At 38.6% G+C, this 15,679-nt stretch overlaps 1 protein-coding gene across 7 annotated transcripts in view; it reads right to left on the bottom strand.

The window, feature by feature from the left end:
* The window catches only part of MYH10 (myosin heavy chain 10), a 318,611-nt gene that overhangs the window by 116,230 nt on the left and 186,702 nt on the right, over nucleotides 1-15,679 (bottom strand). For all 7 annotated transcript variants that reach the window (XM_050765168.1, XM_050765167.1, XM_050765171.1 and 4 more), the window contains one exon: nucleotides 11,713-11,869. In XM_050765168.1, the coding sequence (XP_050621125.1) occupies nucleotides 11,713-11,869 (157 nt within the window). The remainder of the gene's footprint in view (nucleotides 1-11,712; nucleotides 11,870-15,679) is intronic.

The raw sequence follows: 15,679 nt of genomic DNA, 5'->3' as shown, positions 1-15,679 counted from the left end.
GGGAGTGCAAGGCTAGGTCAACATCCCAAAGGTGATAATCTAATTCATCACATCAACAGACTTAAAGAAGAAACACCCTCCGACCATCTGAATAGACGTAAAAAAGCATTTGACAAAACTTAATATCCACTAATGGTTTTTAAAAACTCAGCAAAGTAGAAATACAAGGGAACTTCAACCTGATAAAGGGCAGTTACGAAAAACCCTACAGTTAATATCATGTTTAATCGTGAAAAACTGAAAGCTATCCCTCTAAGATCAGGAACAAGGGAAGGATGTGTGTTCTCACCACTCCTATTCAACACTACAAAGTAAGAAAACAAAATCAAAAGCATAGATTGAAAAGGAGGAAATAGCAATGTCTCTATTTGCAGAGGACATGACTATCTAGACAGAAAATTCCAAACAATCTACAATACACAAAAACAAACAAACAACAAACCCCTTTCAGAATAAGTGGGTTTAGCAAGGTTGCAAAAAAAGTCAATGTATATTTTAAATATCCTATTTCTATATATTAATACTGAACAATTTGAAATTGAAAATTTAAAAGTTCCATTAAAACTAAAAAACATTAAATGTTTAGTTATACCAAAGTTTATGACACATTTGGTTATAAATCTAACAAAGTATATGTGACATCTCTGTATGCTGAAAACTACAAAACACTAATGAAAGAAGTCAAAGACCTACAGAGAGACAAACTGTTCATGGATTGGAAGACTCAATACTGCTGTTAATTCGGCCTCAACTGATTGATAGATTCAGTGAAATCCAATCAAAATGTCAGCAGGATTTGTTGGGCAAAAAGCAACAAACTGACTTCTAAAATGTATATCTATGGAAAGACAAAGGAACTAGAATAAAGAATTTTAAAAAGAACAGTGGTGGAAGACTCACACTACCTGATTTCAAGGTTTACTATAAAGCTACTGTAACCAAGCCAGTGTGACAAAAGGAAAGACATACAGATCAAAGGAACAGAGAGTCCTGGAATAGACCTTTGTTGATTTTCCACAAAGGTACAAAGGCAATTCAATTGAGAAACAGTTGTTTCAACAAACAGTGCTAGAACAATTGAATACCCATACGCAAAAAGATGAATCTCAACCCATATTTTGCACCATATACAACAATTAACCCAAAATAGGTCATAGACTGGGAGGACAAAAATTGCAAATTACTTATCCAATAAAAGACTTATATCTAGAAAGGACAAAGAACTCTCAAAATTGAAAAATTAGAAAACTATCAAACTTTTAAAAATGATAACAACATTTGGACATTTCACCAAAGATATACAGATCTTAAGCACATCAAAAGATGCATTAGGAAAATGCAACTTAAAACTACAGTGAGATACTACTGCTCGTCTATTAGAAAGACTACAATTTAATAAAGATGGACAATACCAAGGGCTAACAAGGATGGTGAATACCTAGAATTCATCTGTTGCTGGTAGAAATGCAAAATGGCACAGCCACTTTGGAAAATAGTTTGGTAATTTTTTATAAAGTTAAACACACATCTACCATATGACCCAGTGATCCTACTCCTAGGTATTGACTCAAATGAAATGAAAACTTAGGCTCACACAAAAGCCTGTATACGAAGGTTGGCCCATGTCATCTGTGGGGGATTGGTTCCACGACAATCCCAACCCACAGCAAATTAAAAAAATTCATGCATACTCAAGTCCCTTATATAAAATGGCAGAGTATCTGCATATACCCTACACACATCCTCCCATATGTTAATACTTTAAGACCTGTCTACATTACTTATAATAGTACCATGAAAATGCTACGTAAATAGTTGTTATATTGTTTAGGGAATAATGAAAAGAACAAAAGTCTGCCTGTACATCTTCAGTATAGGCGCAACCATCCATTATTTTCCCTAATCCACAGTTGCTTGAATCTGCAGATATGGGACCCTCGAATACAGAGGGCCAACTGTACAGTGTCTTAATTGCCAAAAACCGAAAACAATCTAAATGTTCTTTACACAGTGAATGAATAAACAAACCATGGAATAGGCATACAATGGACTATTACTCAGCACTAAAAAAGAGTGAACTACTGGTGAATGAATCTCAAATGCATTATGCTAATAAAAGAAGCCACACTCAAAAGGTTAAAGTGTGGATGACTATATGACATCCTCGAAATGGCAGCACTAGCGTTTATTCCTAGCGTTTATTTATTTTTGGCTATAGTAAAGGATAACGGGTGAAGAAAGCTAATGATTTTTGGGCATTTTTAAACTAATCACCCTATGAAATCACCATTTCACGCTCCCTAATCCCTTCAGTCTGTGTGCCCTCACCCTCTTTTCCTTTTCCTCATACTACTCAATATTGTCTTTATTTGTACGCTGTCTCCCCAGTAAGAACAGTTCTTTTTTTTTTTTTTTTTTTTTTTGAGACGGAGTTTCACTCTTGTTACTCAGGCTGGAGTGCAACGGCGCAATCTCGGCTCACCGCAACCTCCGCCTCCCAGGTTCAAGCGATTCTCCCGCCTCAGCCTCCCAAGTAGCTGGGATTACAGGTATGCGCCACCACACCTGGCTAATTTTGTATTTTTATTAGAGACAGGGGTTTCTCCAAGTTGGTCAGGCTGGTCTCGAACTCCTGACCTCAGGTGATCCTCCCGCCTTGGCCTCCCAAAGTGCTGAGATTGCAGGCGTGAGCCACCGTGCCCAGCCCAAGAACAGTTCTTTAATGGTGTCAACGCAAGGGTTTTACCATATCTTACAGCTTCACAGGGTGAGTGAGGAGGGACTGTTCCTACTGTCTATATTTCTACATCAGAAGATTCAATACATAGATCCAAGACAACTATAAACCATTATTAAATGTTCCTTTTCCTGACATAAAATAATGCTTTTTGTCCCTGTTTTGGCTTTGAGGTCTACTTTAGGCTGAAGTGACTTTAGACTATGCTTTCTTTTTGTATGCATTTGGCTGAGGTATCTGCCCAGTCTTGTACTTTTATTATTTGGCTACTTTGAGATGTCTTTCTTGTAAATGGCATATGATTGTATTAGGCTCTCTTTTATTTACAGGGGTGTTACAAGTACTTATGTTTGTTGTTATAAGCGTTATATTTGGTGTTACATATTTTCTGACTTTTTTTTTTTTTTTTTTTAATTGAGATGGAGTCTCACTCTGTTACCCAAGCTGGAGTACAGTGGCACAATCTTGGTTTACTGAAACCTCTGCTTCTCAGGTTCAAGTGATTCTCATGCCTCAGTCTCCCGAGCAGCTGGGATTACAAGCATGAGTCACCACGCTCAGCTAATTCTTTTATATTTTGAGTAGAGATGGGGTATCGCCATGTTGGCCAGGCTGGTCTCAACTCCTGACCTCGTGATCCACCTGCCTCAGCCTCCCAAAGTGCTGGGATTACAGGTGTGAGCCACTGTGCCTGGCCCATTTTCTGACTTTTTAAAGCCTTCCTTGATGTTTCTTTTCAAGAATGGCTTGTTTTCCTTGCTTTTATTTCTCCTAATGTAGGAAACTTGTATCCAGTTTCAAAGTCCTTCAACTTGCATTCTCAAGGTTCACATTTTGATGTATATCAATCTTACTCTTAAAATGCTTATTCTTAAAAGGGAAGGGAAGATCACTCAGTAGGTTCAACACCTTTTCAAGGTGGCTGCTTGGCATTTAGCTATATGGATGAGCCATCCTCTAATTAATTATTTATTGATGTAATAATTGGTTGTTTCCAGTGTTTCTCAGGAAGCTACCAGAGGTTACCCTCTATCCAAAAATGTTAACAGCATATGAGATCCATAAATTAATATAACTAAGGAAAGAAGCAAAAGAAATTTCTAGAGGAAGGGCAAAGGCAAGTCTAAAGAAACAAGTACGAACTGGAGGAGGATAACAGGCTTTGGGAGATGCGTCTTCAAGGGGGAAAGACCCTGAGAAATTACTTGATGCATTTGTGTCTACTGAAAGAGGATTTGTAGTTCAAATTAACATAGGTGATTGTAAAACTACCCTAGTCCCCAAAATGGGAAAATTACTAACCACAAGGAAAACAAATTATATAAGAAAGGAAATGTAATCATAGGATAATAATTTAAATGTTGAATGTTAAAATGCAAAATGTTGATTGAACTTCTATCAGGAAGATATGGTGAGGGTTTAGATGAGTATAAAAACTCTTCTTCCAGGCCAGGCATGGTGGCTCCAGCCTGTAATCCCAGCACTTTGGGAGGCCGAGGCAGGAGGATCACGAGGTCAGGAGATCAAGACCATCCTGGCTAACATGGTGAAACCCTGCCTCTACTAAAAATACATAAAAAATTAGCCGGGCGAGGTGGCGGGCGCCTGTAGTCCCAGCTACTCGGGAGGCTGAGGCAGGAGAATGGCGTAAACCCAGGAGGTGGGGCTTGCAATGAGCCAAGATCGTGCCACTGCACTCCAGCCTGGCCAACAGGGTAAGACTCCGTCTCAAAAAAAAACACAAAAAACAAAAAACTCTTCTTCCATAATAGGAAGTCTAAAGATAAAAGAAAGAAAAGAAAGAAGAAAGGAAAGAAAGAAGGGAAGAAAGAAAGAAAAAGAATATCATAGGCTTCTTACTTATTAATAATTATTTATGTACTTATATACTTATTTACATATGTATGTATATAAGAAGAAATTCCTAAAGAGGGAATCCAGAATAGTTAGGGTATCTCCAGTTTTATGTCTTACTCTACTGTGTATTTGTGTTTTTTAAAAGTATCTTTACATATTGCCTTAATAAAAAGTAAAACATAATTTAAGTATTCAAATTTCTTTGACAAATTCTGATTTTGATGCTATATAGGTTACTCTGCATTTTTATTTTATTTTATTTTATTTTATTTTTGAGATGGAGTCTCTCACTGTCTCCTGGGTTAGAGTGCAATGGTGCAATCTCAGCTCACTGCAACCTCGCCTCCCAGGTTCAAGGGATTCTCCTTGCCTCAGCCTCCCAAGTAGCTGGGATTACAGGTGCCTGCCACCAGGCCTGGCTAATTTTTTTCGTATTTTTAGTAGAGACGGGGTTTCACTATGTGGGCCAGGCTGGTCTATGAACTCCTGACCTCATGTTCCACCTGCCTCGGCCTCCCAAAGTGCTGAGATTACAGGCGTGACCCACCACGCCCGGCCTGCTCTGCATTGTTTAGTGGTCTAAACCCATTTAGATTATATAGGAAGTACCTAGTCCTTAAGATTTTTTTTTTTTTTTTTTGAGACAGAGTCTTGCTCTGTCGCCCAGGCTGGAGTGCAGTGGCGTGATCTCGGTTCACTGCAAGCTCCGCCTCCTGGGTTCACGCCATTCTCCTGCCTTAGCCTCTGGAGTAGCTGGGACTATAGGCGTGTGCCACCCTGGTCCTTAAGATTTGACAGACGTGACCACTAAAATCGTTTGGGCCTTGTCTTGAAGACATAAAGATAGATCTTCAACAATGTCTTCTATTTCTCCCATGGACAATGTTCTGGTTAAGTTTTCCACCTTATTTTGAGTCAATTTTGTCTTTGCTTATGGTGTTCTATATACTCTCTGTCATTTCTGGTAGTTCTGTCTTCTTGGTCACACTTGCCAAACATTTGTCTAGTCCGTCTTTTCGTGGGACCAGCTCTTAGTTGTACTTGACAGTTCTAGGAGAAAATGTTCTTTATTCCAATCCACTTATCTCTTCCTACATTTTCCCTCTTGTTTTGGTTCATTTCATTGCTGTATTTTTAAGTACCTTTTTTTATTATGAAATGACACAGAAAAAAAGCAATGTACAGCTCAATAAATTAGCAAAAAATTGTCCATTATCTATTTTGCTGAATAAATACTTTGTCTATAAATCTTTCTTTGCTAATGAAAATGTTCAGAGCCATGAACTGTTTCTTAAAAGTGGCTTTTGCCATAACTCACAAAATTTTTATATGTAACATTTTGTAATTTTTTTTTTTTTTTGATACGGGGTCTGGCTCTGTTGCCCAGGCTGGAGTGCAGTGGCATGATCTCAGCTCACTGCAACCTCCACCTCCCAGGCCCAAGCAATCTTCCCACCTCAGCCTCCTGAGTAGCTAGGACTATAGGAACATGCCACCACACCTGGCTAATTTTTTTATTTTTTATAGAGCTGGGGTTTCACCATGTTGCCCAGGCTGGTCTCAAACTCCTGAGCTCAAGCGATCTGCCCACCTTAGCCTCCCAAAGTTCTGAGATTACAGGCGTGAGCCATGGTGCCCAGCCTGTTGTAGTGATTTCTAAAGAATCTGTAACGTAAGTTTTGATTTCCTCTTTCACTGAAAGCCATATAGATGAGTGATTAATAACAAAAACATTCATACTCATTAAACACATCCCCACAAACACTAACCCATTTGGAAATCTTTTTATTGCTAATATCTTGTCTTACTGCACTGTGGTCAGAGACTGTAGCCTGTGATTTCTTCTTTCAGGAACTGAGAGTTTTATTGGTGGCCTGCTATATGAAATTGACATCACGTTTGTAAATGTGCTTTCTGCTTGCATACATACATTTTTCAGTATAAGCTTCCTAAGTTGTATTAAATCACATTCTTTAATATTCTCTTTTTCCCTACTTAATATGTCAAATTCTGAGAGAAGCATGTTAAAACTCCCTCTATAACTGTGGTTCACATTCTCTTCACATTTCCAGTAGCAACTGTTTTAAGTATTTGATGCAATGTCAGTGATGTATATGTAAGTATTATCTCTCTGTCCTAGATGATTATATCACACTATTTCTATCTTAAACCTCCAATCTCTCCTCCCTCCTCCTCACTCTCAGCTGAAACCCTGCTTCATTTTCACAAGCTCCTGCCAGCAACCATATCTGCCTACCCACCTGCAACACTGGTTTGAAAAATCTGGCTGTAAAAGGAAGGTGAAAAGAACGAACTTTCTTATTTAAAGTAACGGGTAGAACTTTAGTTAATAGGGAAAACGTAATGCTAACGTTAGGAGCCTATAAAAAGAGGAGCAGAGGATACAGTCACAACCCAGAATAATCAATGCCACGAGATTCCTCAGAAGGTTGAGAGGATGTGTTCAGCGTCAGAGGTGAAGGACTTGGTAAGACCAGCCTTTGACAGGAGTAGACACAAGAGAGAACGATCTGTTCAGCAAGCCGGGGCAGTTCCTCTCCAAGTGCCTCTGTGGAATGGGAAACAAGCCATCAGCCAGGGAGTAGAGGAGCAAGGAGGGACCCAGAGATCTGGAGCCTGCAGAGGTTTGAAATAGTCATTATGGAGAGTGGGAGGAACAAGGTAGGATTAGCAAGAGTTGACGGTAGAATCAGGGCTCGTGGTCATGAAATTACAGTGGCATTTGTGTGTTCCATTGTGTGAGTATAACTCTAGAAGCATCAGCAACCCAAGTAAGAGCATTAAAAGAGATAAATATCTTGATTCATCCAGGGTAGGAGTTTTACTAAACAAGTATAACCAATGAACAATGGGACAAGGGAGGGGTTTAGGAAATGGATAGAAGAAGGCCATGAAATCTACACTATACAAGGAACAAAGTGAAGGGTGTTGTTCACATATAGGGGGAAAGAAGAACAACTAATGGGCTGAGGATCCACATGAAGGCAAAGAACACATTTAGGAGACTTCTTGACTGGACTACCAATATGGAAGGACGCTGCAATAGAACTTCTGAAACATTATCTGAAAAATCAGGTAATTCTAAAATATGGCAAAGTCTAGAGCATCACCACAGATGTTGGTGGCATAAGTCAGAGACGGAGGAAATGAAGGACCTTACGATCAAGGGACTTGACTGTCCATTAAAAACTATGAAGTAACACAGGGTAACGGCAAGGCTTGAGGCAGAGAGGAAACAATGAGCTGAGGCCCATTATGGAATGTGGAGAGGCACCAAGAAGAAAGCTGCTGAAAGTAATGAGTGGTGAGGGAGGTGCAGCTTTCCCAAGGCAGTAAAGGAGTAACGGTTTAGCAGACACATAGACACAGTGTTAGTAAGGACACTAACCCTGTCTCCCAGTGCATAGGATTTGAGTGATGGAGTCCTCTTCACTAAGTGGGCTCATACCCCATATGCGGGGGAAAGCCAAGTCTCAGTTAAAGCTTGAAGGAAAAGAAAATATTCACTGAAGATACTAAACATAGAGAAGGTTTGCACATCGGAGAGTGAGAGTTACCTAAGGCAAAAATGAAAAGGGAATATTACGGAAATGAAAACATGACTGGAAACACAGTGAATTTCATTCCAGGATTCCATGAAGATGGTGGACTCTCAGGTCTTAAATTTTCATAGTGGCCTAAAAAGGTGGCCCCTGCAGGTATTATTATAGCGAGCAAAACTTTCCTTTCCATCTATCCAGGTCAACAGGGGTTGGTAGCAGTGTTGGTGGCCTGCTGCTGAATGGAAGCTAGCTGGGATGGAACTGGGCTGGTGAGGTGTCAGGAGCAAAGGAAGACAAGCCACAAGGTGGTGAGCCTCACTGTAGGTAGTCCTAGGTGACCTCAGATGACTATGTGCAGGGTAGAGGCCTCAGTGTTCCTGAATTCAGTTCCTAACACACACTATTGCAAATGAAAAGCCTGATGCTACTGACTCCCTTTCCATGGACAGCATGTCATGTTACCCTATCCACCAAGGTATGCAAGACGAGGCATGTTTCCTTTCATTATTTCCACCCAGCACTTTTATCTGAAGACCTGAGTGTGTTTTTTAATTCCAGTGACCTTTTTCAAAAGTATCACTTTTTTCATGGAACCCGAGAGTCTACACACACATTCCATGTTTCCGACTCCTTCTCTCATAAGCACCATCTGATTCTTTTTGGTTTCCATTCTAGTCTTCAAATCTACTGCTTTAGTTTCCAATGGTGTCTAATCTACCATTCCACGCTTTTAATGAATGCGTGATTTTTCTGCAATCAAGTTTACATCTAAGAATTCTGCTTTCATTCATTCATTCAACAAATATTTATTGAGCAACTACTATGTGCCAGGCACACAACTGCATTTTGATCCAGTATCCCCTAAAATCCAATTTAAAAAAAATTAAGCTAGCTTGCTGCTTTTTCACATAAAAAGCAAAAACTTTTCAATATTTTTTATTAATACACTTAAAGATGTGGGATGTGTGACCAAAAAAGTCTGTACATGATACGAAACTAGGAAGGATGATAAATACATTGGATGAAAGAAACAGAATCTTAAAAGCTCTTGGCAGCTTGGATGGGGAATTGAATCTAAAATGATAGATCAGTGGGGCCACGTGCTCTGAATTCTCCACATGGTCCTCGGTCAAGCTATTGATCCTCTTCTTAGGTCCAGTGACACTTGGCTATCCATTCACATTTGTAATTGAAGACCTAGATTGATTGGCATTGGCAGCTAGTGTGAGCTTTATCAGCAATGCTGCATATGCTAATGTCTGATTAGCCCTGAAGATGCCCCCTCAATTATGTCGTGTAGTAGACCAGCAGGTAGCGCCCTACTTACAAAATCAAATACAAAGGGAAATTGTTTAGAGTGGGTTGTTTTCATTTTCTGTATCAAACTTTTAAATTTTTATGTAATCAAAACCATCAACTAATTCCTTTTAACTTTCACATGGAAGTTTATTATTGTGGATAAGAATGTGTCACACTGCCTGGTTTTGAATCCTAGCTTGTATTTTTCACTTATATCCTTTCTTCGTCAAGTTATTTATTTCGCTTTCTTGTGCCTTAGTAAAATAGGGACAGTAATTCTATTTACTTTACAAGCTTGTCATGCACTGTATAACAGACACAAAGCCTTTACCCAGTGCTCGGCACACAGTAATTTTCAATAAATGTTTATTCTAGCACTAAAATGATATTAATAATAATATGATACGCTGATAAGCCGTATCTGCCTCATATCTTCCTCATTCTGTTTACTCAAGAGGCGTTTTCACCAGCAAAGCCACAGAGCCAACAATTCTTCTTCATACGGTATCCATACAGTTGGTGTGGGAACCCACTAATGGGATATTATTATCTGTTAACTATCATGTTAGATCCAACTCCTCATTCAACCAGTCAAGAAATTTTTAAATGCTGTTTCTGTTCATCAAATGTATTATTATCCCTCCCAGTTTCATGCCATTGGCAAATTTTATGGGCATGCATCCCACCTCTTCAAGTATGCTGATAAAAATGTTAAAAGGGGGCACACACCCTTTGGTGCACATCCTGATACACCTGGCCAACCTCAGTCATTAATCAGTCATTAATCAATATATTCACATTGTTTTCAGACTGCTCTCTTAACATATTTCAAGCCCAAGGATTGATTTAAAGGTTCCCCTTTTTAAAAATTAGAGTGATACATATGAGCCTGTCCCTAGCTTTCTGGAAACTCCCCTTCTATAGAATACTTCAAAGACCAGAGGGTCAACAATCTCAACTGTAAGATGTATCTGTTTAAATGAGGAACAATATGGGCTTAATCAGAGAAGGAGGGCACTTTCTTCAATTTCTTCTCCCACATATGGCATAGTTTGCTCACTAATACACTTTTCTGCATCTAAAGATCATTCTTCTTAACAGAGACAGAACCAAAAACACAAAGAGTGGATGATTCTTCATTCTCCATATCTAACAGCAATTTTTCACAGTCCTAGCCATTTCTTAGTATTCCTAAAGAATACTAAGAAATTGTATTGAACTCCAAAAAAAATTATTAAATTTAATCTTTCTTTAAAAGCCTAAGATCATTTTTTAATTACAAAACTGTCCTTACCAACTTATGTCTGACACTATCCTAGTCTTGAAGTACTTCCTGTTTGCCCTGGAAGATCTGGTATATAGTAAGTATCCAAACAAAAACTAGAAGTAGGACATGGGTATTGTACTTTATTAATTCCTTCACACTATCCTTCAGACCTAATCACCAGAAAGGACTTGCCATGACCTGCAATTTGATGAAAAGTGGGTGCAGTACAGCCTGTTTTCTGAAGATTGTGGAATGATTTTATAAGAACCTTATGTTTTTATTAAAACTTATAGAATTTATTAATAAAAAATACATTAAAAAGGAGAGAGAGGGAGAGTTATTACAGAAGATTGGATTTGCACGTAGCACCAGGAACTCCCATGTTTAAATGAAGTCTTGTAGAGCAATAATATTAATTGCATTCAAAACCACTACATTCTGGTTTTTCAAAAATGTCCCTCCATAAATCATTGTGTCTAAAGCCAGGGTTCAAATGAATGACTCCTCAAATTTACATTCATTCTGATCCAAAGGAACACAATCAAAATCAACCAACTTAACACATGCGTTTTAACTTTTATTGTCACCTTTTACACGCTTTTAAATCACAAATAATACTTTATATAATCTTTCCCCAGTGAAGCATCCACCTTTCCTATTATTCTTCCTATTGGTTTTGAAACCTAATATAATGAGCTTCGGTTAGACTGGCTTGTGGTGGGAATCAAATGTATATGAAAACTAGATGCTTTTTAACATATAAATTTATGAGGTATTGTTTTAGAGCAACAAACAAACTTACCATACAGAAAATGGCTACGTTGTCTGTTTTAATCTTAAAAACTCACAATTTTTCTATAATAAACATTACTTTTTTATTAATTAAAAAATAAAATTAAAAACTTTTGTAGAATACACTGAGACATTAAAAAACACTAAATTACATTTAAGAAATTCTGAGCATTTAGTATTCAAATATTTCCAATTACCTTGAAGCATGCATCTGTAAGCGGATTCAGATATAGCATAGATGTGTGGAGGCATCTCATGACGCTTCTTCCCTCTGTACATTTCAATAATATTCTCAGAGTAAATTGGAAGATTCTTGTAAGGGTTTATAACTACACAGAAGAGTCCAGAATAAGTCTAGAATAAAAATAAAATAGAGTATTAAAAAAAAACCTCTGCATTTATCGGTCAGGGTCCAATGAGGAGACAGAAACCACACAGTCATTTAAGCAGGAGATCTTTACCTTTTGGATAATTATAATCTATCCCCCAAATTAAACTTAGCCTATAATGGGCAATTTAGTACTATGAACCACAAGTAGTTCTCCCACAGATAGCTTATTAAGTGGCACTCTGCGGGACTCAATTTCCTCATCCATGAAGTAGAAATAATGTGAGCTTCCTGACTTCATGGGGCTATCATAGGGTACAATCAATATGTTATTTACTTTTTTACATTCATTCTCTCGTGAGTACACAAGATGTGAAAGCTCGTTAATGCAGTTTCAGATTCCACATTGCAATTAATCTTTAATATAATAGCATTTGTCCAGTTTGAGTACAGTATCAAAGAAGAATATCCACAATTATCTAAAAAGGGTATTAAAATACTCTTCTTGGCCGGCCATGGTGGCTCATGCCTGTAATCCCAGCACTTTGAGAGGCTGAGGCGGGTGGATCACAAGGTCAGGAGTTCAAGACCAGCCTGGCCAAGATGGTGAAATCCCGTCTCTACTAAAAATACAAAAATTAGCCAGGCACAGTGGCAGGCTCCTGTAATCCCAGCTACTCAGGAGGCTGAGGCAGGAGAATTGCCTGAACCCCGGGGGGTGGAGGTTGCAGTGAGCCAAGATCACGCCACTGCACTCCAGCCTAGGCGACAGACTGAGACTCCATCTCAAAAAACAAAAACAAAAACAAACCAAAAAAACACTCTTCTTTTTTTCCAACCAAATATCTCTATGGCTGGATTTTCTTCATATACTTTAACCAAAATAACATATTATAAAAAAACAGAATGCAAAAGCAGATATGACAGTCCAGCTAGTTTGGTTAATGCTAAAGAGATTTGCAAAAATGTAAGAGTTTTCATCCATGTAATTTTTTTTGTTTTGGAAAATACAGGGATTTTTTTTCTTAAAAATGTATTTATGTTAACTTGTCATGATTTACTACTATTCTTTTTAAATGAATTAATAAAGATTTTAAAATGTATTTTAATTACTAATACAGTAAATATCAACAAACATAAGCCAAATAAACAAAAGCTCTTTGGGATCTTCAGTAAATAAAAGCTGCCAGGCTAGAAGATACAAACTTTTCCTGATCCATACTGTAATCATTACACAGAATTGGCCCTATGAATGCTTATGACTTAGACACAATGAGTTCTGAGAATATTCTACAAAACTGATTCTGGGCATTATGGAAAAACAAGAGCAGTCAGAACTGCTGACAGATGCTCTAACCCTCTCAGGGACTGAAGGCATCTGGAAGGGCATTCAGTTGCATTACGAAACAGACCTTTTATTTAAGGTGATTTGGGTAGACCAAAATCTAAAAGCAAGAGGACATGAAAAAAGGGCTGGAGAATTGGTACTGCATGGCCAGCTTCCCCAGGGAACACTAAGGGGGGTTCTAACTAACAGCTGCGTTCATAAGAGCTGAAACCCCCAGCAATTGCCACCAGAAAGCCCTCCAGAGGCTACTCTGTTTACTAATGCTAAACCAAGAGAATGAAAGCCTGCCAAAAAATTTCAAGTGATCAAAACTGTCTCTCTGGCTGCCCTCCTTGTATTTTCCCGAACTCACAATTGCAGGCTCAGATGTAGAACACACTTCCTACTTAGGTTAGTAGTGTAGAAGGGGCAAAGGGCCCCCATCCTAAATTCAGACTTGGGCTGTTTGCTGAAGCCTTACTACTGAGCAGACCAGGAGGTTATCTGTCCATTCTTTGCCTGAGGCTACATTATTACTATTGACTCCTCAAGTCTTCAGACTCTTCGACTTCTTGTATGCAAAGTGCAGACCTCTGCGAACCCTGGGTGGCCCTTGGGCTTCCCAGACCATCACCTTGCACTTTCTCCCAATCAAGTCTCTTGTCTAACTAGTCCTGTATATCTTTGCTGCCCACAGGACAAAAAGGCAATGAGGAACAGTAAAAATAGAGGCTTTATTAAGGGTGAGAAAAACAAAGGAGAGGCAACCTCAATACTTTTTTACTGAGTTTAATTTATATAAAGTTAACAAATCGCAACCATACATTGATGAATTTTTGTACACCCAACCTCACTTTCTCATTCAAAAATTAGATCGCAGTCTATCATGAAGCTACAGATTATACTCTTCAATTTTATAACAGGCAAATAATTAGAGACGAGAAAAGAAAAAAGCTCCAAGAAAGCGAAAATACACAAATTCAGTTTAGTGTCCCATAGTATGTATGGGATGGTAACAGATCATAACTGACATGTTTAATCAAAAGTAATTCCAACATGTGTGTCTACCATGCGTTAGGCACTTTCCTGAGGACTAGAATAAGTGAGAATAAGTCTCACAAAATGAGTTAGTCATCAAAAATATAAAAGGTTAACTAATCATCAGTATCCCATGCTTGCCAAAATGCAGCAGTAATCAATGCTTAAGAAGGAACATTATTAAAGTGTTTAATAAACCTGACTTCTAACTACCTAAAAAGTTAGCTCAAGTATTGAGCTCTTGTATAAACTGATCACTGAATTGATACTGCACCACTTCTATCTTCCCCCACGCACACGGTAGGAAGGTAATGTGTTGTTAAAACAATTATTCTGGAGACCTTAAAGTTCAAATGAACTTTACTAAGTATTTGAATACACGCACAAGATGCTAAGCTTCTTTATGAAACATACACTCTGGGTATGAAGACAAATAGATGCACACTAAACAAGCTACAATGGAAAGCACCAAAAAGAGAAAGAGAAAGATGAACAGGTATTATCAATAACGGAAAGCTCTGGGGCAGAACACAACAAACTCCAGGCACTGAAAGTCATGACCACCTTGTCAGAGACTGTAGAACGAAGTAAAAAATTCAGACCCAAATGGTCTTTGATGTTCTTTTTAAAGACTATGGGATCAGAAGAAGGGATAAAGGAATTCCTGTTAAAGTAGTAAAAGCACAAAACTCTTACAGTGGCAGGATATACTCGAGGCAGTGTGAGAAGACCAGCATAGCAAAAATAGTTTGTACCACGGAATGTGAGAGATAAGGGCCTAGAAAGACAAACTGAATAATTCAGATTTTGTCCTTTATGGGTGATGAGGTATTGAAGGTTTAGGAGAGAAAAGTGATTGGATGAAACAAGCATTTCAGACAAAGTATAAATCTGGCAGCCATATGGAGAACACATTGAAGGGGCAAAAGGTGAGAAGCAGGAAGACACGCGGAGACTGCTCAACTGTCCTGGCACAACAGGGCCTAGATGAGAGAAAAGGCAACACAAAATAGAGAAGGCTGGAGACTTCACAGTGCTCAGAAACTTTCAATACAGAAAAGCCATTAAAGACCTAAGTCAAAGAGGACTCCAAGGTCTCCAGGCCTTACAGAAACATTAATCATGGAAGGAAAAATAACTGATTTGTGGGAAAAGATAACGAATCCCTCTAATGTACTGACATTGTGGTGTGGTGGGTGAGCCAAGCAGGATGCCTCCTGGGCAGCTGGAAATATTGGATTGCCAGAGCCTTGGGAAAATCCTGAAGAGCTGCAAAGGCTTGAAATATAAGTTTGCGTAATAACACTACTGTATACTTTACCTAAGTGAGACATACAAAAATCTTTGCCGTTGGAAACATTTACAAATTTTCAAGCACACTATGCTGCTTTATGCCTCTAGGCTCCCACCCTATGCTGACCACTCTGCCTGGAATGCCTATCTTCCTCCGTCTAGGATTGGGAAATTTTAC

This window comes from Macaca thibetana, chromosome 16, assembly GCF_024542745.1.
Source record: "Macaca thibetana thibetana isolate TM-01 chromosome 16, ASM2454274v1, whole genome shotgun sequence".
NCBI classification, from domain to species: domain Eukaryota; kingdom Metazoa; phylum Chordata; class Mammalia; order Primates; family Cercopithecidae; genus Macaca; species Macaca thibetana.
The sequence above is the reverse complement of the archived record's forward strand: the minus strand, read 5'-3'. Positions and strand labels throughout refer to the sequence as shown.